General features: G+C 42.3%; 1 protein-coding gene across 9 annotated transcripts in view; it reads right to left on the bottom strand.

Moving 5' to 3' along the window:
* lama2 (laminin, alpha 2) overlaps nt 1–26,922 on the bottom strand; it is a 128,598-nt gene that overhangs the window by 82,532 nt on the left and 19,144 nt on the right. For all 9 annotated transcript variants that reach the window (XM_069514740.1, XM_069514742.1, XM_069514741.1 and 6 more), the window contains exons 2-14: nt 20,574–20,744; nt 20,085–20,197; nt 13,772–13,823; nt 13,167–13,357; nt 11,164–11,343; nt 10,736–10,825; nt 8,432–8,549; nt 7,150–7,328; nt 6,958–7,057; nt 6,487–6,544; nt 5,274–5,376; nt 4,894–5,034; nt 2,522–2,686 (exon numbers count right to left, since the gene is read on the bottom strand). In XM_069514740.1, coding sequence (XP_069370841.1) covers nt 2,522–2,686; nt 4,894–5,034; nt 5,274–5,376; nt 6,487–6,544; nt 6,958–7,057; nt 7,150–7,328; nt 8,432–8,549; nt 10,736–10,825; nt 11,164–11,343; nt 13,167–13,357; nt 13,772–13,823; nt 20,085–20,197; nt 20,574–20,744 — 1,661 coding nt within the window. The remainder of the gene's footprint in view (nt 1–2,521; nt 2,687–4,893; nt 5,035–5,273; nt 5,377–6,486; nt 6,545–6,957; nt 7,058–7,149; nt 7,329–8,431; nt 8,550–10,735; nt 10,826–11,163; nt 11,344–13,166; nt 13,358–13,771; nt 13,824–20,084; nt 20,198–20,573; nt 20,745–26,922) is intronic.

Below are 26,922 nucleotides of genomic sequence, written 5' to 3'. Positions count from 1 at the left end.
CAGAATGCAACACAAGCTGAGCTGTGTGTTTGTCGGGTTTCTGTATATTTTGAGCCGAATCCTTCATCAGCTGTCAGCAAAGGATGTTTCTTCTTCCTCCGTGTTCATCCATCATCCCTTTATCTCCCCGCCTCAATCTCCCAGGACTCCCTCTTTCTCTCTTTCTGTCCACCTCTGTCAGTACTTCCTTCAAATCATGAGACTTTTTTTTGTTTTTCAAGCTTTCATCCATCTTGACTGTGAATCTGTTTGTAAATCTGGATACGAGATGGATACATGACTTGACAGCTTGTGATGGAAATTAGAAATATGGTTAAAACCATGGTGATGTTCTGTAGAGACATTTTACATTTTCATATTCGGAGCCAAAAACAAAGTAAAACAAAATGATGCTGCGCAGCCCTGAAGAATAAAACAACACTGTCGTACAATCATTCTCTGTATGTTCATAATATGGACTGTAAATAAAGATGGATGAGACTTCTTCTGTTGACGTCGTTTGGAGTCTGCACAGTAGTGATGGTGGTGCAGAGCCGGAGTATCGAGGTCCTGTCGATACACTCGAACGATCACGAGTCAGTCTAAAGATTAAGAAACTCAACTTATCAGAGACAAGAAGACTTGAACATATGTCCACGTGATAAGAACTAGATAAAAAATGACCAAAACTATCTTTGAGAAACTTACTTTTTACTTCGGTGCATGTCCCATCCACTAACATGGAGGAGGAGTATTATGGCCTATAGTGGGATAATCAAGGTGATTTGTCTTCTGGTGAGCTGTCATGTCTCATCTTCATACACAGTGACTGTTCACATAATGAAGGTATCCCAACTTTATATAAAATATCAATTAGAGCAACTCTCCTCCTCTGCATCAAAATCTTTTCAACAACGAGTTTTAAACCTGCAGAATTCTTCCGTCTGATCGTTGCAACATCATTATTTGTATTTGGCTGAACCCTTGACTGCAAAATTCAGAGAACACTGCAAAATGATTCTTCTGCTTTCATGACCGTCATCGCAATCCTGGAGAACGAGCAGTTCCTGAACCTACGCGGACGATAAAATACCCAATGAGCATCAGTGGAACATGTTTCTGGACCAATGAGCATCCCACAGAGCGTGCTAACGAGCCAATGAGCATTCTCGGCTTTAACCAAACAGGAGGTCATGCAAGAGAATTAAAAAAGCTATCACATGCATTCACACTCGTATAAATCCACTGCTGGCTTGTCATTATGTACACGACCTGTCACTTCCAATAATGCACAGCAACCTGACAAACCACAGTGTGTGTGTGTGTGTGTGTGTGTGTGTGTGTGTGTGTGTGTGTGTCTCTCTGTGTGTGTGTGTCGCTTAACCAAGTCACATAACATCTACCTCTGTAACACAATCAGAGACTGAAGCAAAGAATCGCTTTTTTACACAGTGCTCGCACATTGCTCCTGGCGATCACACACACGCACATGCACACACACACACACACACACACACACACACACACACACACACACACACACACACACACACACACACACACACACACACACACACACACACAGTTGTAATTTATTTGTTTCACATGTATGGAGGCATTTGGTTCTGCTCTGCTGTCCCTAATGCCTCCAAAACACATCATTATCCGACTTATATAGGCTTGGGAGTGTGTGCGAGTTTCAATGTTTTTGAATACGTGCTTCTGTTTGTGTTTGTGCGCCGAGAGAAAAACAGTTGATTATCGAGTTCAACAGGCGAAACACTGTTTACCCTGAGAGACACAAAGCGAGAGATAGAGAGAGAGGGAGGAGAGAGCTCGCGGTAAAGTAGAGGGAGATGATTTAGGAACAGGGAAGTGAAAAATGGGAGTCCCAGAGAGATGGAGCGAGGGTTGGAAGAGCAGGCCAATGAAAAGAAGCGGTGACGGAGGGATGCTGGGGGGGGGGAAGGTTCAGACAAAGAAGTGAGATGACAAGCCAGGCCTGCAGGGTGCAAAGTAATGGAATTCAGTGGTATATTCCTCGCAGCCATGACACCCAGACAAACATCACAGTCAGTCTGTTGTTGTAGTGGGGCAACAACTTGACTTCAGATACATGGATTGCAGCTATTTGCCAGCTGGAGTGATAAAGTCTAATCGTGGCCACATACGACCGCAGCAGCACAGATTCAAACAGTTGACATTAGCCGAAGATGATCCAGGGAGGAAGAGAGGGAGGGAGGGAGAGAGGGAGGGAGGGAGGGAGGGAGGGAGGGAGGGAGGTGAACATCCCAGCACGACACATTCCCACAAGACTCACGTTCCAGGGGATATTTTTGTTTTTGATCATAAATAGGCCTCTTTATATATTCGAGGCTGCCCCCCCGTGTTGTAGCCTCATGCTGAAGCTTTTACGTATTTGCCTGGAAAAGTTATCATGGTAGGAAATGTTTTTATACAGTAATAACATTTCTTTACAATTTGGAGAAAATCATATTACATGTTGACTGAAGTGTAAATTAATTACGCGCCTGCTTCTGACCTTGTTTCCCAGGTAAAGTCCAGGTGCGTTCCAGTAGTAGGCGGAGCCGAGATCATTCACGACATCTGCGTGTCGGACGCTCAGATACGGAGGCGTCTCTCTGTGCACGGACCACACTCTCCCTCCAGTGTCTCCAACCAGGTGCCAGCCCGTCAGCGTGGTCTCCTACAAAGACAGAGAGTTAAAGCTGAGCTCCATCTCATCTCAATCACACAAAGCTCTGGACATTCTGTGAAGGGGTTTAATAAAACTGGACCCTTCTCTTTGTCAGTTTTCAACATGACTCAAAGGAGACTTATTCTGCTGCTTCAGTCTTTCTTTCTTCAAGTGTTAAAAGTTGTTTTTTTGTGGAGATATAAAGCTCTGCAAAGTTTTAAAGCCCAGGGTCTGTGGTGAAGGGAGCTCCTCTCCCCCTCAGAGAACACTGCAGCCCCTGAGACACAGTCAGGAGTCAGGCTGCTACCTCCGCATCATCGTGACATCACGTGACATCACGATACACATCTGCATTATGCACAGCTCAAGTCTGGCCATTCACAAAAATCTATATAACACACTAGAGGAAAGAAGTTAATTTTACTGACATTCACTTCACTCATAAACAGACCAGCGTTCTCTAGAACCACAACATCTGTTGGTTTGCATTGTAATGGTTTATTCAGAAGTAACAGCAAAACAGCTGTTTGTGAAAAGTTCAACTGACTCACTTTGTATTTTCAGCTTCACGAATAAAACCAAACTGTTTAAAAACAGCACATGAATTCTCAAACTCCGACGAGTGAGGATATTTTAAAGGTCCAACCAGGTCAGAGTAAGAAGGTGAATCATCACAAATATAAAACTGAAGATAAGTTTAAAGGTTTTGTTCATCTGTCAAGTGTCAGACGGGAAGTCTCGGAACTGACTTCTTTTTTTTTCAACTCCTGAAGGGTGTGTGTGTGTGTGTGTGTGTGTGTGTGTGTGTGTGTGTGTGTGTGTGTTCGTGTGGGGGGGAAGAGAGAGACAGCCAGACACACATCTGTCGTTGCAATTAACCTGACCTTGGCTTCCCCTTTTGAACACGAACACACACACACTCACACACACTCACACACACTCACACACACTCACACACACACACACTATCGGTGTCTAAATCAGAGCTGTCATCCTGTCAGCATCCCCTCTCCCCTCCTCTCCCACCTCGCCTGTCAGTCAAAAACTGTTTTCCTCTTTTCACCTCTCTCCTCCTTCTTGCCTCTTGTCTTCAACCTTCTCCTTCGTGGTCTCATCCCCTCCTTTCTCTTCTTTTTTTTCTACCCTCACTTTGCTCATCTTCTTTTCCACCTCTCTGTTTCTACCTCAGCTGCGTTCCATCCACATCAACTCTCTTAAACGTCTCGTTGATCCATCTTTGCTTTTACACAGTGATTTTGTTTTATTCATTTCCAGATGCCTCTAACGTTTGCTATTCTGAAAAGCTGCAGTCAGATAAATTAATCATTTTGCTTCATCCTACGCCTGCAGGATGTTTATCAAACTGCACCGGTGTGGAAGAGCAGTTCGCCCGTCATCTGAAAAACATCTTTTGGGTCATCAGCGAGGTGGAGCGCTCCCCGTCATGAATATGTATTTAATAGACGACATGCTCCGTCTGCTGGGAGGGTCAGTGTGGCTCCAGATACAAAAGATATATATAAAGCATGAGGTTGTTTGAATTGTCACTGATGAGTCCATCACAAAAACGCAGGGCTGATGGGAATCTGACAGCCGGTCGTTAAGGCTGAGTAACAGTTAGCAGGCTCGGTAATTTAGATGCTAACTGAACAATAACACATCATCATATCAGTAGTACAAGATTCAGTCAAGTTGCAGGAAACAGGTTTACGATTCACCATCTAGTGCGTTGTCATTCTGCTAAAAATACATATGAGGACAACGTGACCCCTGAAACCGGATCAGCTCGTATGAAAGTTAATTCCCTCAAGATGTTCTTAAGATATCGTGTTCACAAAAACGGGACGTATGGACGGACAAGAACATAAAGCGTCCGGCCACTGGATGTCACTGGTGCGATGGCATCACAAAGCATCCCATCATCATTACACCAAATCTGAAGACATTTTTATGACAACCCAAAAATATAATGCTGTTGGTTGAGGCTGTCACCAACATAGAGGCATAAACACTAAACGTCTTGTGGAAGCCCGGCAGAGCAAGTTTCTGTAAAGTTGGACTCGACACAAAAGATTTAAACTGATCCACAAACCACCTCTGAAAGCAGAACCACTCATCTTCCACTTTTAAGTTTTATCAATGCTTGGTTAAAAAGAGGTTTTTAACATCCTGGCCGCCTGACGGAGGAGAAGCGTGTCTATACAGCGGGTTCCTACGTTCTGATAGGTCCAGGCGGAGGCCGAGCACTGGCTGGAAACACCCATGCAGGAGCACTTCTCGCAGCCACGTCCGTTGTCACCTTGGAGATCGTAGAATCCCAGTTTACAGCGGTCACAATTCTCTCCCTCGACATTTTCCTACACGAGAAAGTCCGACAGAAAGAGAGAGAGAGATAAAGAGAGAGATGGAAGATGCAACAAAGTTTATGAGCTGCCCTCAAACTGATGTTATGAGCACAAGCCATGTTATTGCAGTGTTAATGTGCTGAAGATAATGACGACAGGGCTCGAGAGGTTAGCGCAGAGTACTTGTCATTATTTGTGTGCATGTCAGTCTTTGTGCGTGTTTGTTTGTGTGTGTGACTGTAAGTGTGTACCTTGCACGTGCAGGGTGTGATACATGGGTCATCATTTGTGCTCCCCTCCATGCTGCAGTTACAGCGCTGACAGGACGGGTAGCCCATATAACCAACAGCACACCTGCAGACAAATGAGTTTAATAACGGTAATAAAGACAGAGGAGATGAGAGGCAGACCCATAACCAGAGGGTCACGGGTTCAACTCTCCGAACAGCTTCTACATCCGTGCTCAGAATCCGTCACCGAACCTTCAGTTTGTTGCCAAACAGCTGAACTTGCACCGAAAGTGACGCGTACGTTTTTGTGTAATCTCACAGGAAATGCACAAAGAAGCAACTTCCTAATTAACGGAGAGAGTGAACCGAAGCGAGTCCATTAAAGCAGATTTTAAGAAGTGATTGTAAAGACGAAGTTCCTGCTGCTGGCCATCACAGGCCAAGTCATTAAAAAGTTGGAGGAAAGAGTCAGCTTTGAGACTGCAGAACATAAAAGCTGAACGATATCCAGAGGGAAGTTGAGAAAGAAAAGACAACAAGCGATTACAGCAATAAAACATAATGATAACACAAGACCTAATCAGCAGACTAGGATGAAGCACCTTGTCGGCAGATTTACTGGTTCGATTTAAAGATTAAAGTTTCTTTTAATTCAAAGGTTGTGATTTTAATCTGGCGTGGAGATTTTCCTGATGATCTCAGACTGTGACTCCATGAGGGATTTAAATTTATCATATAAAATCCAAACTGCAGCCAAAGGAGAACAGCTAATCAAACCACGAAGAAAGAAACAGTAATGACAATGGAGTCACTGTTGAAAAATGCCTGTGAGGTTCACAGCGAGCGAGTAAAAACATGACGGACGCAAAAGAGAAAAATACAAAAGAAAATTACCCGGTATGAAAATTTTGATTTCATTAGCGGAATTTAAACGTCCCGCCTCCTGCACGATCTCCCCGGGCGTCACCCAAAACCTGAACGTTCCGAACGTTTTCATGTTCTTCATCTGAACACGAGGCAAAGTCCGGAAGAATCTCTGAAATTGTCTCTTTTATACAAAATTAACCGTCGTGAAAACATCACAGATCTTAATGGAAAGTTTCAGGTAATTTTCAAACACTAATTGGAACAGACAACAGCTCAAAGGTTCTGCTCACCTGTCACAACCTGTCTCTATCTCTTTCTGTGTGTGTGTGTGTGTGTGTGTGTGTGTGTGTGTGTGTGTGACTCTCACCTGTCACATCGTCGTCCCCCAAAACCCTCCTTACACTGGCACGACCCTACTGGTTGGGCTGTCAATCAAAAACGCACACACACAGACACACTTAAGCAACGACAGTGTGAAGAGAAACACTGTTTGAAGGAGCTGCACCTAAAATAGCTCCACTTACATGAAAACAGAAAAAACACAAAGGGGAGTAAAATTATCTCTAATATAAATAGTTGCTCTGTTCTGTCAGAGACGTTTTTTCAGCAATGGAAGCCTCCGAGCACGAGGCTGAACTTGATGCTCGCCGGCCCCGCAGGAAATCAGGCTGGACTGAAATCAATGAAATGTCGTTACTGAAGCATCAAACCCAAAGTTCACACTGAACTTCTGTATGTGTGAGGGATTTGAATTGTGTTTATTTAAATAAATGATGCCCACAAAGACAGAGCGAGTGACAGGGGGGACAGAATAATGAAAAAGTAAAGGTGCACATACGGGGCGTCGCCTGGCTTGAATCTGCGACACACGATTGGCTGACAGAGCCGTGTGGGTCACATGAGCAGGGGACACAGGGGTCGTCTTCCTCGGCTCCCACCTGGTCGGAACAAACTTTTTCTTTCAATCGTGATGAATCAGAGATGTGTGTGTGTGTGTGTGTGTGTGTGTGTGTGTGTGTGTGTGGCGTACCTCAGCAGGTCGGTAGTATCCCGCAACGCACGTCTGACAGTTGATGCCTGCCGTGTTGTCGCGGCAACCGATGCAAACCCCGCCCCCTCTGTATTTGCCGTGGACGTCCAGGCTGAGCGATAAGTCTGCAGCGGTCTGATTGAAGACGCACTCCTCCGCCTTTCCATGGCAGTTACACTCTGAAACACAACACAAACAAAAACGGGCTGAGTCCCGCCCCCGCCTTCTCCTCCATCCCAAACACTGAGCATGAGGCAACGAGGGGGCCGCGCTCTTAATCCATTTACTTCCTCTTCCACATTAAGAGTTTGGAGAAACACCCAATCCTGTTTCTTGCGGAGAGCATAGCCGGAGGGTCACACGCTGACCATGAGCTGGGTTTTATCTCCGGGTTCCAGAGGAGGTGGTTCCTTCCCTTCATTTGTGTCGTCCTCTATCTACGGTGGTTAGCGGGGGAGCCGGGCATTAGCCGCGCCTCCCACTGAGCTTAACATCTACATGCTCTCGGAAAAAAGTCCAGGTCATAATTTCTTTCATTTAGAAAACATTGCTTTCAAAATTACATCTTAAATTCCCTGTTTCTAATTACATTTAAGATTTATTTTTATTTCTTACACTAGTTTGGGAACCACTGCTTTAGATCCACCTGTACATTAATCCAACCTGGTTAATGCATATGAATGGGCTGAATCTGTCACGGTGGATTCTTTTACTGCGGCGCCAGGCGGGACTTTTAACGTCTTGTCTCGCTGTGTCAGTGTCAAGGTAGACGAAGCCGTTACCAGGCCTCCAACACTCCAGCGCCTGTTAGGAGGTGTAGCCAGTGTGAAATAAAATGAAGATTATATGTTGTAACCCCAGTTTTATGATGACAAGTGGAAGCCTCTAACCCTCATTGCTCTGCTGCTACATAGTTGATGAAGGTTAATGGATGCAAAGGTGACTTTTGATGGCGTCGTACAGCCTTAGATCAAACACGGATCCTGACTGGTTGGCGAGAGTGTTAATTTCAGTGCGCTGCCTCAGAGTTCAATTCTGTAAAGCCTTGTTCAAATAAGTTGTAGGTGTGCGGTAGTAATTTTACATATTACAGTGATACAGTAATATTACAGGGATTTTACCATTTAGCATGTGGTGAGTGGGTACATACAAGAAATTACCATAAACGTAGGCGTCCGCAGTCACGAAAGAACGTTTCCAAAAGGGGGAAGTTTGATGGTTTGTTGTTCACTTGTGGGTCGTTTTGAGTTTTAAATCCGAGCACGCAATTTGTTTTTCTTACTTTCACAGATATGTCGAGTGAGGAAGGTTCCTGCCATCCAGGGCTGCTGGTGGTAACCAGGGCAACAACGATCACAGCTCTCGCCGCATGTGTTGTGTTCACATTCACAGCTGAACTTCTGCAAATCGCACACAAATACACGGAGATCAGGCATCAACAGTGCAAATCTGATATTTGACAGATTTCTCATTTGGGACAGATATGAGCAGATGTGTTGAAATAAACGTGTTTGTAAAAAAAATAAAAAGATTTTATTTCTAGTGCAGCCACTTTCTCTCTCACAATCTGTCCAGTTTCTGGGAGAGAGAAAATAAATAACTGAGAGTCACAGTCATTCAGATCAATCCCACACACTGTTTTTTGGAGCTTCCACTGCATTGTCAACAAAACGCCCGTTTCCTGGATTACAGGGAAAAGAGTAGTGTCACAGAAAGAAAAACAAACTTGTCAATTTTAAGAAAAGAGCGACTATCAGGGAGCTGAATTTTCCTGTTTCAGAGTTTGTTGTCTTGTGTGTGAAAACACAATGGGTAGCAGTGAGGTACTGACGCAGCAGGAGCACACGTCTACTGAACTCCTGCAGCGCGACAACTTCACACAGATTATCAGATGGAGATAAGATGCAAAGATATCTTGATTCTTGACAGAATATGACAAATTGTTTTCTTGCAGCCAAGTCAAGGCCAGATGCTGATGATAGCATTTCCTTACTGCAAAATAATAGATCTATAAAACCTCATCCATGTGTAGCTATAATACTCGACAAGCGGTGATACATTTTCTCCTAAATTTGTCACTTCAATCTCTAATTTCCTGCGTTTTTTCCTCCTAAATGTACGATTATGATCTCATTTTCTATTTTTGAGTTTCATTTCAGATATTCTCAGTATTTAACCTCCCTCAACTGACCCTGCTGTTTATTTTTAAACCTACAACGCGTAGATAAGTAAGCATATATTATATATAAGTCATAAACCAAGACTTTGTAAATGTGTGGTCGGGTGAGTGCGTTATAATTGTTCTTTGTTAACATGTGGCATCAGAACACTCAGATGAAAATGGAGGGGGTGCAAGCAGGTAATTATCAGATTGGACGACCTCTTGAAAGCCTATCAAACAACAGCGTATTCGCTGCAGAGCCAACCGCAATAAAAGAACTTGGTTCACTTTCCAGACTGTCAGTGGGCAGCAAACGGGTTCAGCATCAGTCTCTCAGGAGAGAAATAAATTCAGAACTAAACACAGTTAAATCAGAGTGTAGCAGGAAATGTGCCAACTTTGAGGTTCAGTAATTCAATTTGGGACTGTGTAAATCGGTTGATGTGGAGAGTGTGTCAGATTTAACTGAGAGGAGAGGAGTACAAAAGCACAGCCAGAGCCAAGTTTGGATTTGTTGGCACAAGTGAATTTGCCCTTTTTATCTAAAGACACAACGCTACAGCTCTGGCTCCGGGCTGCCTCAGTGCTGAGCGAGCATCTGAACAAATGTTCTGCGGACGATCATCAGCGGCTCGTCTCAGAGGTCTCCACCTTTTCGGTTTTTCTGAACATCTGCCCAAAACCTTAGTGCGTGGATGGACGGACTTGTATCGGAGTAAAAGGGCTAAATATCCTGTGGGAATAGAGGATTTGATACAATTTCTACACAATCACATGTAAATACAGGGAAATGTAGCTGGTCATGTGTTCTAATACAACATATATGCAGAATTATATACAGCATGCCTACACAGCCTAGAGAATTCATGAGAAACACTTTGATTTGTATATAAGGTTTGAAAAATGATTTGAAAGACAAAATAGATGTGATTGCTGTGGAATTATTAAGATTCTTTGAACATACAAAGTTTGCTTTTCTCAGGCAATTTGAATTTTGTCTATTCTTTAAAATGGTGTTTGAGGATTCAAGAGAAAGAAGATTTTTACACACTGGTAACGTTACTTAATATTAATGACATCATCACAGAGGGACCAGACACTGGTGTCACATCCAAGTAAGACTTCATGGTTCAGCCTCGGGACACAAGACCGTGTGTGTGTGTGTGTGTGTGTGTGTGGTGAGATCAGGTGTCTGGTATCAAACACTTCTCTGTTTGAAGTGACATGTGAGACGATGCTTCACTGTGTCACCTGTGTCCCCTGTAGACACACACACACACACACACACACACATAAAGTTTGATATAAGGCGGCAGATAAAAAGCTGGAGCCTGAGGCTGCTCTTTGCTCCTGTTCCACGGTGTGGAGGAGCTCCGGTACCTCGGTCGTATCAATAACTGGACTGAGAGGGAGGAAGTATTTTACCTTCGTGACAGTGTTGAGCGGGCAGGCTTTAGCGTGGCCGTAACAGATACACATCCCTCCGACTGAGATGTCCTTAATGGAATAGTAGTACTGATGAGAGAGAGGGAGCAAGAGCCAAACACGTTATGAGGAGTGCTATAACGTTAATGGGCATATTAGCAAATTAAGAGCCAGAGATCCTGTGCTCTTATCTCTGTGGTAATTCCACTTTAGGAAAAGGACGTCCTGACCCAACGAAACATTACATCGGGTGATGAGCATCAGTTATTCATAAAAACAATCTACTTATTGTACTTGTATGGACGATCAGTCACTTCAACTTCAACTTGTATTAAAAAATAGATTTTAAAATCTATTTTTATTTTTGAAACAGATATTTATAGTTTCGTGGGAAAGAGAAGAAAGTGTGCGTCTGTGTGGAGCGTCACCCGTCTTGTCACGATGGGATCGACATCTCTGGGGTCGCGGAGCGTCAGGGTCATGAGATCGGCGTTCAGCGTTCGGATTCGCTGAAACACCAGCCGGATGTAGCGGGCCGAGGTGAAGTTGAGCAGAGTCGGGGAGGGGTCCTCCGCGCTGGGACGGCCATTGATCAAAGACGTGTGGATCTGTGGAGCAGAGAGGGACGGATAAAGAGACAGACATTAAACAGCATCAGTGAAACTAAGACACGGTGCTAAGATGAACATTCAAGCTTCTTTTTAGTTTCTTGTTGTGACAGAGTGGAAACTGAGTGAGACGAGAAAATAATTGTAAACAGATCGAAGGAGGAGGCAGAGGAGGATCCACACATTTGTCCCTAAATTTAAATAATGAAATACTGCTGAAGATCCAAGAACAGGAGAGTGAAAGAAGGTGACGGCAGCTACCGTCCTCACTGTAACGACAGGCCGGTGATTTGACTTTTACCTAATGAACCTCGTCGTTGAGGATTCATTTGTACGTCACTTCTCTGTTATTTGCTGTAACTACCTTGACAAACATTTAAGTCAGTGAAGAAAAACATGATTTAATATTGTGTTTCTCAAATAATCAAGTAGAAGCCACATAATGAGGAGTGTGAGGTTCTGTCTGTCTGTCTGCCCGTCCATCTGTCTGTCTCACTAATGTGGCCAAAAGCAACATTTGGCATCGAGAAAAAAATAAGTCTTACATAGTGGGCTGACCGTGTGTGTGTGTGTGTGTGTGTGTGTGTGTGTGTGTGCGTGTGTGAGTGTGTGTGTGTCAAGGGGGTACATTTGATGGGTGCAAGCTCTACAGGAAGGAGATGGTTGTGTGTGAGAGTGTGTGTCTGTGTGTGTGTGTGTGTGTGTGTGTGTGTGTGTGTGTGTGTGTGCGTGATGAGTGGAGGGGTGACACTGTGAATGTGTGTGCGATGCTGTGACACACCGCCTACAACTCATTATGGTTTCACTGTGATCAGACGGCTAGGGAGCTGTCAACCACACACACACACACACACACACACACACACACACACACACACACACACACACACACACACACACACACACACACAGAGTACATACACACATCCATACAACTCCGTTGTTACTTGCAGCTCTTGACATCTTCTAGCTCGCACCCCCTCTAGCGCTCCCCCGCAGGACACAGACACACACACACACACACACACAAAATCACACTTAACACACATGCATGTGCAAGCTCCGCATGTAAATGTGTACACATCCTCAGACTGGCATCTACAATTAGAGGCCTGCGTGGGGGATTGTAGATGTGTGATTAGTTTATTTCACTGTGGTGTGTGTGTGTGTGTGTGTGTGTGTATGTGTGTGTGTATGTGTGTGTGTGCGTGTGTGTGCGTGTGTGTGTGTGTGTGTTTTTTTTACCATCCCTTTTCTCTTCATTAATGTCAGTTAAAACCGTCCTGCCCCTTTGTTCTTGCCGGGTGCAATCACACACACACACACAGCTGATCAAAGCCACATCACAGTAAACCGTGGCGTGTGTGTATGTACATGTGTGTGTGTACGTGTGTGAGTGTGTGTGTGTGTTTTAAATAAATCACAACCCAAATTGAATCAGAGACTAAAATTATATCAACTGTTTTACACAGAAATATAAGTTTTTTTTTTTTTTAAACTAAGCTTCATAGTGCTTATTAGTTTTGAGAATGAAATCACCATGTTATTGATCTGAGTATTTAACGTCTTCATGAGATGTTGGTGTTGATCTGATAGAGTTTGACCTGGTGACGATTCTTCCTCATTATTCATGGACGTGTTTTCCTTCTATAAATCTTTACCCAATCGTATGAAACAGCCTTTTACTTTCTGCAACTAGAGTCTGAGAGATTATTCACCACAGACTTTACGCTTGATTCAAAAATGTTTGGGCTCAGTTCACCTGGACCTGGACCTATAGCTGCTGATGTCACAATCATGCTTGGCGGTGAATGAGGCGTTACCTCTCCGTTCTCCAGAGGGTGAATCTTTGAATAAAATGACGTGCAGATAACTTCATCGTCCCTGGTGTAGGATGGAGGTCCTCTGCGTGGATTAATGTTGAATCGTGTCAGGCACTCCGTCTCCGTGATGGCGTAGTACTGCCAGGGTTCAAAGGTCACACCGTCTATCGAACGCTCTAACACCCAGTTACCTGGTGGGGGGGGGGGGGAAAGATGAAATGAGGAGAAGAGGAAAGATCAATAGATATAATAATGGATGTCCACGCCTGTGTTCTGGGTCATCCGAATTAAAATACATAGAAAATTGACAGAACATTCAATTCCGCATGTTCCCACAACATTTGCACACAGAGCGTGTTTATAATACGACAGTAAAATGCATTGTAATGGATGTGACCTTAAATTAACAGTGGATTCTCAGTGGGACAGTCATTTGCTCAAACCGTTATAATTACAGTATTTAACAGCTCCTGCGACAAAGGCTAAAAATAAGTGCGTTGCTTGCACTTGAATCACATAGTTATTGTTTCGTTGCATAATCAAAGCGGTAATGATAACCGCTGACACAGTGTGAGGCTGTCCAAACACAATTCATGAGTGCTCACCCGGGCGAGGAGAGTTGGCTGCTTTGATGATCAAATAGGCGATCTGGAAAACCTTTAAAAACACAAAGAGGGAGAGAGACGACGGGATTAATGAAAGACTATTTAACCTCGAATATTCAGGTACCTGCAGAAACAACCATGTTTCTTTGGAGAGAACACTCAACACAGAACTCTCTGTCTGGAGACCTCCGGCAGGCAAACTCTGTGTCCTCCTTCAAGTCTCCTCTTTAGAATCACTGTTATCGAATTTTTTACTGTTAGGATTCGTTTTTTAACAATTTCCTATTATAACTTGTGAATCTTGTAACTTTTGTTAGTGTAAAGTAAAAGCTTTTGAAAAGCACCAGGAGGAAGATATCGAAATAACAGACCCGTCCTGACCACAAAACAAACTGTACCTCTAAAAGTATAATGACCGAAGCGCATACTGTGCATACACTCAAAATGCAATAACATCTTCAGTTGTAAGCAAAAACATTTGACCTTTTGAGGCGGAATCTCAAATGACTTGTTTATGTCCTGTTGTGTATAAATAAGCAGAGAAACAGGAATAAAAACTGGAATAAAAACAGGAGGGCTGGATACACTGTTTATCATCTGATTTGTATCTCGGTATTTCTGTTTCTCCTACAATAAAATGTGATGATGTTTGTTTTGACAGACATCATCACAGTTTCATCAGCAAACCGACAGAAACAAACATCAGATGTGGGTCAAATGTTGACTCTCTGTCGCTCCTGTTCACCTCCCCGTCCTTCACCCCATTCTGAGTATCTCTCTCTCTTTCTCTTCTCACCATGTGGGAAGCAGTGTCACATTGCAGCAATTAGAATGGGGAGAAAGCTGCTGTGTGTGTGTGTGTGTGAGAGAGTATTTCAGGGTAACCTTATAGCAGTCATTCAACCACCCTACAAAGAGTCACTGTTACCTGTATTCACACTCATGACGGAATGTTGTGTGTGTGTGTGTGTGTGTGTGTGTGTGTGTGTGTGTGTGTGTGTGTGTGTGTGTGTGTGTGTGAGTGTGTGTTAAAGAGAGCTCTCAGCGGTAGCTTGTAATATGGTGACAGCTTTGGGACAGCTAGGCAGCTCCAGCAGCTAAACATAGATGAACACAGCTAACTAATACAGTGTGTGTGTGTGTGTGTGTGTGTGTGTGTGTGTGTGTATGTGTGTGTGTGTTTCATCAGATGTGGATCAGACGAGGGATCTTTTTTCACGGCTCAGCTCAGCATCAACAAAAACACACCAACAACCGTCCCAGTAGAAATCACGAGGCCGATAAATAAATGTTCATCTTGCATTCCTGACCTTTAATGTCAGAAAGGTCGGCTTGTGGTGAGTTCACATCATGAACACATTTCAATCTGACAACGCTGATCCTGAGTAACAACCTCAAACTACCAGGAAATCTGCAAGTTTCATCAAGTTATCTCACTGGATAAAGACGAACCAACTAATTACCAACCTAGCTTGTACTGGTTTGGTCACAAAAGACAAGATAAGCTGGAGATATCAGCTAGAAAACTAATTTGAGATGTTAAGGTTAAGATAACGACCCGAGCCTGAATCTAATTTCAAAATGTTTGTCCAAACTCTAGTTAAGTCTTTACCGCTGTTTTGTGTTCTAGTGCCACTTTCAGCCACTGACATCAGCGTAATAAAGCTACTTAATTGAAAATATTGTAAAATTAAATTATTGGATTAGATATATGCAAAATAATTCCCAGTCGACATAGAAACACACAACATGTCAACAAATTAATGCACAAACAGGGGCTGCTGTCATGAAACAAAAATATAAAAATACATATATTTATATATATATATATCAAATATTAATAGCCCTCTTCTGAGCAGTAGTTTGATCTCAAAGGGAAAAACAGCAGATCTGCATGTACTAATTACATTCAGTGATTCCAGTGGCTCGTTTATCCCCAGATGAGCTGATTAATTGTTCACCAATACAAAAACACAGATTCTAAAATTAACCACTGACTCAATTTGGTTATTTTTATATTTCAGATATTACTTCAGACAGTTTTTTACCCAGTTTATAAAGGTTTTGGAAAATGCCTGCGTATATATCTGTATCTCCTCTTTTAATAATTAAAACCAAACAAATCGATACGCATGTTTTTTTCCACACGGTTTTCATGACAAACCAGGAAATGAATTTTGAGCCTAAAAGCTTAATGTGCACTTAGATTGTTTATGTCAATGCTCAGTCAGTTCTTTAAGCCCTGTGTCCAGTATGGACGGGTTGTCTACAATCAAATGGACCGTGAAGAATCCACTTTGTCTCCGTGGGACCTGGAACCACAGTTACAGCGGTTTCACCACAACAGCTGGTGTTTACAGGCCATTCACATGGAAACGTGTTAAAATCTCTCTGGCTTGACAAACTGGCATCAAACTCCAATTCCAGTTAGCTCTCCAGCCAATTAGAGCTGCATGTGCTCACAGGAGAACAAAAGACTGATGGGAAACAAACTGGAATCAGATTTAAACGTGATGAAAATAAGTAAACGCAATGACGACAATAATTTTTATTTTTTTTAAATCACAAGGTTTTGGCAGCGACGTGCAGACGCACAGGTGGACACGCTGTCAAAGTAACAGAGCTGGAATGCAGACTCGTTAAAATTTACTGTCACTTCAAATAAAAATGTGTTAACATCTCGCCGGACTAATAAAGTAGCTTTTGGCCCAGTTCTAAATGAGGTGAATCATCCAGCAACTGCTGCTGCCAAACTTTGTGCAGGCAAACAAGCAGAAGATATTAACTGGAGCCGCAAAAGTCATCTCATCACGAGATCATTCTGCTTCTCCACCGGGCTGCTGAAAAAAAAAACAATTTGAGAAGCAAACGTTTTAGAGTAGGGTTCAATATTTGAGTGAATTTCAGACTAAATCATATAAAATAGGCTACAGATGATTGTGCTGTCGGCTTGAAACGGTGGAGAGGCGTGAGAGGCTGAGAAATGGCCTGGGTGTGTAAAAGCCAACTGGATCCACTCTACTTCTCTATCGGAGCTGCCCACAACACACTCGCGCACACAAATCTAACACGTACACACATTAACACGCTCACTCGCAGACTTGGCTGTAATTTGGCCTTAAGCTTTTTAAATAGGCTTTCGTCTGCACAAAACACCAGATGCTGCAATCGCTCCCACATTCTTGCTTTGGCCCGAGCTACTGTCAAACATTACACCAACAAAAGTTTCATTGGGTGCAGCAGATGTTTCATTTACCTTCTGTCTGTTATGAACAGAGATATTTTTTTCTCATATTAAAAGTTCTGACCATGAACCATGTGCAGCGAAAGGTAAAGTAAAAGCTCGAGAGATGTTTTCATCCAGACACTGGGTCGTTTTCAAAAATGTTGAAATACTGTTTAAGACACAAAATGGATGTTTAACGAAGCTTTAACTATTGAGGGTGAAAGTTTACAGAGTTTGAGAACTGGGGAACTTTTTAAAATCATAATGATTAGAAGACAAGTGGGACCTAATTAAACAGTCTTTTATTTTTTTATTTTTTTATCAACCATGTATTATCCCCTATATGAAACAGAAAAAATTCAAATCTTGCAATGTTACAGTGATTTAATGGATTCTTTATCGACCCGTGTCACATCTGTACAAACAAACCAACCAACAAACAGACAGGGGTGAAAACAAAAGCTCCTTCGTCGAGGTGACAATAATATCATTTACCAACCTGAGGGTCTGAAGCTAAATTAGATTCAGTTGGGATTTCCGTCCGTGCTGCACAGTAGATTCAGTCAAGAGAAAAAGAACACAAGAAACCACAAAAAGCTAAAAATAACTCTGCAGAACTGAATTGGTGAATTCCCCCGAAGGAGCAACAACACATAGAAATCTCTCAAATCATAAACGTAGCAAAGACCTGTTGACCCCATTTACTTCTTTCCCTCATATGACTTCTCTGTCCCTCATCTAACCCTGCTCTTCCGGAATGAACATGCACTGATGCACATGTTCTGAGTGAGATTACTATGGACACCAGGGAAATCCAGCACACTACAGGGTGAAGAGCTTTCTGTTGGACTGATAGAGACACGGAGACACACAACACCCCCACTGAGGCATGCACATGTTCACCCAGACACTAATGGTATTGAAAATACGGCCAATCGGGCGTGAGGTGGATCCATTACTTGGACCAATACGAAATTGACTCAGGTAATAAACTAAGTTACTAGATGAGAGAAGGATCGATTACAATCTCCTCTAATCAAACTGTAGTACCGGGGTCTCATGTCCACAGATTCTAGAGATCAACAGCTTTCGAATATAAGCTGAGTTTCCTGCACAGGCGCGGACTGAAACGTGTTTTTCTAACACGTGCAGGACCGTCGGGCCGAGAACCGACCACATGGAATGTTTTACCATTAAGCTGTCATCTGTATGACAAAGGATTTTTTAATTCACATGCAAAACGTCAAATAGATTATTGATCGTTGGTGTTGCTGCACCTCTCGATCAATCAATCATGTGAAGCACACACGGAGGAGGAAATGCACAGATTTATGACGAGAGAAAAAAATTCTAATGCAAATGTCAAGCCAGCGACATGTCAGTACTGATTATGTTGTAATATTTGGATGCTTCCGTATCTCGTGATTTGTAGCGACATTAAGTTCTGATCCAGGAACTGGGTGTCGAACGTAGAATAAACCCTTCCTGTTACTTTAGATGTTTTATTTTGATTAATGCAGATATTCAAAAGTTTTGCATAATCTGTTCATTACTGACGCTCTTGTTAGGTTTGTTTAAAATATTACAATACTTGTGGAGTCATTCAAGCTTTTAGTTGTTATAACATTTAGAATATGACTATTTAGATTTAACCAAATAATTATTACATTTTTTTGCTTCTTTCTTAATTTGTAATTCTGCTTTCATTCGGTAGTTCTGGATAATTTAGAGGACAAAAAAGAATCAAGGAGAGAGACACAGAGGTACAACATGCAAAGTGGGTGACGCAAAGGTGATAGAAATTAAAATGGGTATTGCATATTTACGGTTGTAGTTTTTGGTACTGAAATCACAATTTTAAAAAAAGCAACAGTTTCAATTTGCCATTTGTTCATTCGTTATATGCAGATGACTGTTTGAACTGTTAGCTCAGTAGGTGGTCACAAAGAGTACACTGACATTTAAAAGCTTTTAAAGAACCTGTGACAAACTGAGTAGAAGAAGGATTTTGTTCAATCTCTCTCTTCTCTGGCTGTCAGTGGTTGTTGTATTGATTTCACTGCATTCCTATGAAACTGGCTCAGAGAAAGTGGATAAAAGAAAGAGGAATTTCGGTTTAATGACTGTATATAAAAGACAGGACTCCCAAAACTGTAAAGCCAAAACCTCCCCCCAGTCATTTTTAGTTTTTTCTTATCAAACCGATGTATGTTCAAATGTACATTGTTCAGATAAGCTTGGATTGTCAACTGGGATTGACTTGCGATTGGTCGGCGGGTGAATCACAAAGATCTCGATACCGCAGCTCAACCCGTCCTTTTACCAGATTTCTGACTGGCATCTCTTAATCAACTCATTAGTTTTATTTTAGTGACATTCATATAAATATAATCACCCAGTCTAATATGTTTAATCACTAAATAACTGCTCCTGAGCTTTCTTCGTTAAAGTATTTAGGAATGAAAATACACTGTATTCTGGGCTATTCTCAACCAAGTACTACGAATTGTCCAGTGTTTAACAGTGCTTTAGTAGCCGTCTGGGCTTAATGCTGATAAATGAACCTTGATAATGGAAAAATGTTTATAGTTTGTCTCTTTCCAGATAATAGAGGCTGTGGCGAGCTTTGATCAATGGTGCTTACGGTGGATTCCAATAATAACAAGTCACCATTAAAAATACTTTGCCACCAACATAAATTCAAGATGACCGATGCGACAAAGAGAGGATGCGTAAAACTAAGAGGACAGATTTTCAGTGGAGAAGCACTTTAAATTTACTTTGGTGTTAAGACTCCATAGAACAAATGTCTGAGTAAAAACAGTCTCCAGTGCCGTCGTGAATGTAATGGACTGATAAATGGAATCTATCTGTACGGTCTGTTCCAGTCTCATCGACTACACATTCATGAAGCTCTTCTGTGCGCAGCCTTTTCTCAACAACACACCGTTCACACACTGTCGGCGGGGCGGAGTTCGATATCCTGCCCGAGGTGCTGGGGATCAAACTACAGACCCGCTCTACCTCCTGAGCCACCGCCGCCCTGTGTGTGTGTGTGTGTGTATATGTGTGTGTGTGTGAGTTTACCTGTTTCAAGTCTAGCGTGATTGTCACATAGTGGTACTCCATCCCATTCTTGATGGAGGGACTTTGCCACCAGCGGTTGGTCCCATCGATGGCGTATTCTATGGGATGATGCTCTGAACACACACACACACACACACACACACACACACACACACTATTGACTGGGAGCTGTCAATCATCAGGCTACTTGTGTGTGACACTTCTGTTAAAAACAATCGAAAACAGTAAATAACCGAATCATTGACTGAATAACTGACGGTCTAATTGGGCTGTTTGAATTATGATTGCAGGCTAATTTTGTATTGTCATTCTGTCATGTTGCGATTGATTCCTCAGTTCATTCAGTAATTATCACTTCAGACAAAATGATTGGTTAACATCTGGCCAATCTGGCTCTAATTAACTAATCTGGCATGATTAATTACTGTAATCATCATGACTATGAGTCGTGTGTGTGTGTGTGTGTGTGTGTGAGAGAATCTTTCTTACCGACTGGTTTTGCGCTCCTCTGGTTGCAGATTCGACACTGAGAGTTTTTAACGGGCTGACCCGGTACATGTTCCACCAGCTTACAGAACATCTCGGGACCCGTTGAACCGCAGGTAGCGTTCGCCGTGATGTCCGCCATGGAGGCCAGGTTCAACACGGCCGGAAACAGTCCTGGGGGAGAAACCGGGGATTTTAAACAAACAGAAAAATAGATGATGAAACACAAACACAGCTGCATCCATTAGTGCTGACATCTGCTCCACGGAAAGACGCAGCAGCTTTTCTCTCCCTGAAGTAAACACGGAGTTAAAAAAGGTTCCATATTTTGGGAAAAAAAGAAACACTTGTTTATTTTTTACAAACTCATGTCAATCTTCTCGTCTGATAGAAAACAGCGACGCTTACAAACACGTCGGATAATTCTTTTAATCCGTCATATATCAAAGATGTGTGTAAAAAAAAAGAAAAAGACGTGAACACACAGAAACGACTGCGAGTTCAGTTTAATTGTGTCGTCAGATCATCATAGAAGTTTAAATGAGGTCGAACCGACTTTCTTCTTCACAGCAAAATAAAAAAAAAAAAGCGTTAAATTGCCAAAATGCTTCAGTGGGGGTTATTAGTGATATCCAGCACTTCCTGCTTTGCATACAGGTCTTGTATTTCCAATCATTAAAATGATGTCAGCTTCTCTGTGGAGCCTCGATTCGCCAGCAAAACGCCGTTCCTCTGTTGTTCTGAGGTTGAGAGTAATTAGCCTGCAACATGAGGGGGAGGGCAGGTGTTTTAAAGTTAGGTAATCTGGGTGTATTTCCGCTGCGGTGTAATGCAGTTAACATCATTAACCCCTATATGTTAGCGAGAGCCGTGCTCATTTCATCTCGGAGTAACAGAAGCACACGCAGAAGATTTTTGGCCGAGCCGTCAGCCGTGCAGACTTTAGGGCAGCGACTGTTCATTTACATTATGTTGCACGAGCATTTTTCCCGTTTTCATTTCCTGTCCCTGGATATTTTTCACTGCTCGAGCCACAGACTGTGAGATTGGAAAGCACATACATTATGGAGCACACCCCTTTTTTCTCAGGATGTTATGGGAGGCCATATTTTTGGGATTAGTATAATGCATGCAGAAGTTTGGTTTCCTCCCTGTTGCTCCCTTATATATCTTAAAAATCTCCATGAGAAAGGAAGAGAATATTCTTTTATATTGAACTCTTGACACAATGTGACTGCAACTGAGATGAGTGCCCTCCAGCCATTGTTTGGCTCACGAAGGTAAGCTGTTTTCAGACGTGCGCTGAACTCACCGAGGACCAAAACGTCCCGAGTCATTCGCGCAGGACTTTTCCCTTCCTCTCCTGCTGCGTTTGTCACATGTGAAACACAAACTCAAATCTAAAATGTCCCAGACAGGACGGAGTTCATGTCTGAAAATGCTTGGGGTAATCCCTCCTCAGAGAATGTGGTTTGAAATTGCTGCAAGATGTTTAATCAGCTAGCAGGTTTTTTTGTTGACGAACTAAAAAGGCTCAACTTGCAATTTTCGTCAATTATTTTCTCTTTAATTTGAAGAAAAGAGGAATCAAGGCTCGTTCTTTTCCAAATAACAACCTGTATTGACATTTAAAAAAACTGGAAACGAGGACCATATTAAAATAATTACGATACAGATCATTTGTCATGTGTCTACACTTCAGACAGATGCTCTGACAAATGTGTGTACGCCAATAATCAGCAAGCCAAGTAGCCCGTGTTCCCCAGTTCCATTAAAACATGTGTATTTCTTCACCACCAAACGCACCATGAGACTGCACACTGTTTTATTTCAGCTTGTTGGCGTAACCCATCTGTATTGTTCCCATAGTAAAGATCACATAAGCCTCAGTGTGACAAGCTTAAAGAAATTCAAGTGCTTAATGTGCACATGGTTCACATTTCCTGTCTGGGAAACACACACAGACGAGAACATGAACGTACTGAGTTACATCAGATATCGCAGCTCTGGTTTAAAAAGGTCAAAGTGTTAAAACAACATGTGCGCTCGAACGTAAACACAGAAACGTATAAAACACACGATAACTGTACACAAAGGAGACAGACAGGAGAAAAGAGGAGATGGAAGGGGAAGCTCCTCCGTGTGTGTGTGTGTGTGTGTGTGTGTGTGTGTGTGAGTGTGCGTGTGTGTGTGCACGCGCGCTTTACTAGGAACTGTGTCCAGATGCGTACAGCTGTTTGGCCAGATGTCAACACTGATGAACTGTGAAGAACATCTGAGACACCCAAAATCTCTCTTTCAAACACGTGTACACATTCTCACACACACATACTCACAACATGTTACACACCCACTCGGTCAAACACTTTTACAAATGATATCTGAGAACGCACGTCGCTGAGGGGGGAGAGACGGACACAGACATTTGTTACAGAAAACACTGACTCCCAGATAAACATCGAAGTTTACGTTGTGGAACTATAGAGAACAGAAACACTTAATCTAGATTAGTTGTTATTTTTGAGGCCACTTTTTCAGCTAAATCTTTATTTTCAAGGTAAATAATAAATTGTGCAACATCTTAATGTCAGAACATCTTGCAAACAGTCCTTCAGGCTTTAAAAGGTCGAAACAGTTGCTACGATGAACAGATTTTTCCTGGATCCTTCTTCTCCTCATCGTTATTCGAACTCCTGCCAGGAAATCAAGCCAACATCCGGCTTACTCCTGGGGTTTTGATCCACAAGCTGGAGGAGCCTCCGACCACGTACGAATGTATGTGGGAGACTATAAAAAATCTTTCAAGTGTCATTTTACCTTAAACTAAGACCACTAATACCTTTCACATGTCACAGTTGCAGAATCTTAAGGGATTTGAACAGGAACTTCACCGTTTCCAAGTTCAGACACACATTTCGGTTTGCTTCGACATCATGTTTTATAATCTAGGTAAGAAAGAGTCGGATAATGTCGCGCTTGCTTCTACAGAAAATAAAAAATAACGTCTCGGGATCTGATCACGTGTCGGCCTCTGGACGCTGATAACATTTTTCTCTCGTCTCTTATGTCGAACAAACGGGCGAGTTAACAACAAAGACACGGAGAGGAATGACGAAAGGTGGGGTTCGGATTTCAGATTCACAGGGCGACAAGGACATAATGACCGTCTGCCTACGGCTCTGCAGCTGCCGCACACACACATCGACTCAGGTTCATCATCTTCCATTCTTCTCTCTCTGCTCTGATAACCATGGTAACCTGTCTGTCTGTGTCACTGTCTGTCTACTGGCTTCTCCATCGCCCGTCTACGCTCTGTTAACCCGATGTCTCACGGGATTTACTGCAATACAGCCGCTAAATTATAATACTGTCAAAATGTATAGGTGCCCCTGGTGAGAGCTGGGCGATGTCATTGCCACAGGAGGTAATTCGACATTGTAACACTGATCAAAATATCACAGTACTGCTGGGTAATTTATTTACAGTCTGATATTACACTGAGAAATAGAAGAAACTTTGCTGATGTAGCTGAGTTAAAACTTTAAAAAACTTAGTTATATAAATGTCAAGTGAACCCTTTTGAAGAATTGACCTTGACACAAAGACTTGTTTGGTCTTTTCCGGAGCTTTCGGGTTTCATCTCGGTTTCATCTCGTCATCGTGTGAAAACCTTATTTACAGTGAGACTTCGCTCAATTGTCGACCGTCATTGGCCGAGTGAAAAATCCATTCTATAGTTGCGTAATAAAATCTAAATCACCTCTACGACATGCTGATTCAAAGATGTGGCCGAAAGCTCCTTAAAAAATAAACAAGTACTGAAAATGGACCTTGTGATAAGAATTATTTGATTCTCTTATTTTCCTGTTTCCCCCTCATCCCTGTCTCATGAGAGTCTTGTGATATGTAGAGATTAAAAAATCCTCAAGGGTGAATTTGTGAATTTTATATTGGACGAAGCCCTCACTCATAAATCTGCCACAACTACGCGTCCATCTTAATCCTCATCTATTTACAATCCATAACTCCACCGGGTTACGTATCTGTTCACCCTGAGCACCTTGTTAATATCTTTCAAATTAAATGTTGAACTGCACAAGAGGATTTAAACCAAATCTACATTAAATCAAATACAGTGAGCTGGAATTTAATTGGAACCTAATACATAACCAAACAAGGGGTTTATAAAAAAAACATGCATTTCAATTATGCTTGTTGTAATCTGAAAGTGAACTTGACGCCATGCCTGCACTTCCATTCATATCCCCTGTAACATGTGCACTAATACATATATGGGGTTTATATAATATATTACTAAGGATATTGGAGCATGCTTCACATCAGAGTGGTGATAAGGATGATAAGACATAAATATGAAAGATAAAAGGGACACTGTCCACATTGACTGAATCTCCACGAGCTCAGAATGACAGCAAATATGTTTATTGTGTAAAAGTTGTTTTTATCACATTAGGAATAAAACTTTATTTGCTTTCACTGTCACGATAGAGGATGACACTGCACTGCTTGCCCTTTGTGTGTGTGTGTGTGTGTGTGTGTGTGTGTGTGTGTGTGTGATGGATGTGTTATTGTTGAGTTTTGAGGCTAGATGTATGCTTGATGGAATAACAAGAAGGTTGAAAACGACAGGATCATCTCTCTCTGTACCTCTCTCTATCTCCCGCTCCATCCCGAATAGTTGGGGGGGTCAGGGGGAGATATGGACGGAGAAAAAGATAGAAAGATTGATGGAGAGCGAGAAATGGATGGAGGGATTCCCAGAGAAAGATAGAGTGTTGTTTAAAAGGGTCAGGGGCAGGAGGGGAATGAGGGATGAGACAGCGATAATCCTGTGGATACACACTCACACACGCACACACAGAGATGGAACAAACATGGAACCCATACCTTGTATTATGATACAGATTTCTACAGTACAGTGTGTCTGTCTCTGTGCACAGTGACACTGCATGTTATTATAAGAAACCTCTGGTTGAACAAAGTTTTTCCACTTATTGAAGTTGAAAAATAATGATTTCTTGATATGAACACATTTCTTGGATAACAAACCCAGCCATGATGGGCATAAGTTTGTAAACTCCATAAATTAAAGTTTAAATTCAGCATGTGATCAGTCGTCAACTTAATCGCATTGAAACACACACGCAGACGCACACACACACACACACACACACACAAAAGCTGTAAGCCTTCTCTGGTTGCTGCATGTCGTTTCTATGGTAATGTAGTTTTTACTGATACGTTGGGTAATTGACTGACTTTTCTAATAGATGGCAAATAAAAAAGTACTTTCTGGACAATAGATGATATTTTCAGTTTGTGTTTCTGTTATTCTCCGTCTTTGGTTGTAGTCGAACTTAGAAAATATGTTGTGCTTGTTATTTACCATCTTGTAGAAGAGTTTAAAAAGGAGTTTTAATCATGAAATATGATTTGGAGGAATTTCAACTATGGACAAACTTTTTGAGGTTAGACAAAGAGTTGATAAGAAATTACAGGCCTCCACATCTCTGCTGGTCCTATTTTTGTACTTTTAGTTTTCTTGTTATTACTTGTCTGGTGAGATAAGAGTTAGAGAGAAAATGTACATTAATCCATGCTTTTGTTTTCCTGCCCGTATCTCTGGCCTTACATCTGTTGGCCGCTCCTCTGTCGACCTCCAGGGGTTTCACGGGAGAGCTGAAACGAATACTAAGTCAACATCCTGCTCTCACCAGGACTTCCTGCCGCGGGAGTGTGTGTGTGTTTGTGAGCTCCCCTCGGAAGAGAGGAGACAGTCGGTCACGCTGCCTTGAAAGAAAGCGATGAATGACTTCTTATATGGAAGAAGGATAAAGAAAATAAAGTGCTTATGAAAGTGAAAGAAAGAGATGGTGCACGGATCAGAAGGGTCAGTCCCACTTCCTATCTGACTTTCAATTAATTCTCTTCATGGGCTTAAACCACCAGGACAAGTAAGAAGTTACATGCTACCAATTACTGTGCATGTGTCATATTTCTGTTGCCACATATTTTCTTTAAAAATTACACCCACATGATGCTGTTTGACTCGTTTCTGCAACTGCACCACATCTCAAGACAAATGTTTTTGTTCAAAGGGCCACACACAGAAGTGGGCTAAAGTTTGCGTTTGTGTGCGTGTCTGGTCGTCATTCTGTGTTTGTGTGTCTGTAAAATGGACCTTTGCAAACGCTGGCCTCTTCCAGACGGTCATAAACTCAGACTAAACAGGAAAGCCACAAAGTTATAGACAGATAATCCCCTACTTAGAGACACCCATACACACACATACACACACATGTCAATGAACTGACCATGTTTGCTGGAGGCT

The sequence above is a fragment of the Paralichthys olivaceus genome, chromosome 19, assembly GCF_024713975.1.
Source record: "Paralichthys olivaceus isolate ysfri-2021 chromosome 19, ASM2471397v2, whole genome shotgun sequence".
In the NCBI taxonomy this organism is placed as follows: Eukaryota; Metazoa; Chordata; class Actinopteri; order Pleuronectiformes; family Paralichthyidae; genus Paralichthys; species Paralichthys olivaceus.
The sequence above is the reverse complement of the archived record's forward strand: the minus strand, read 5'-3'. Positions and strand labels throughout refer to the sequence as shown.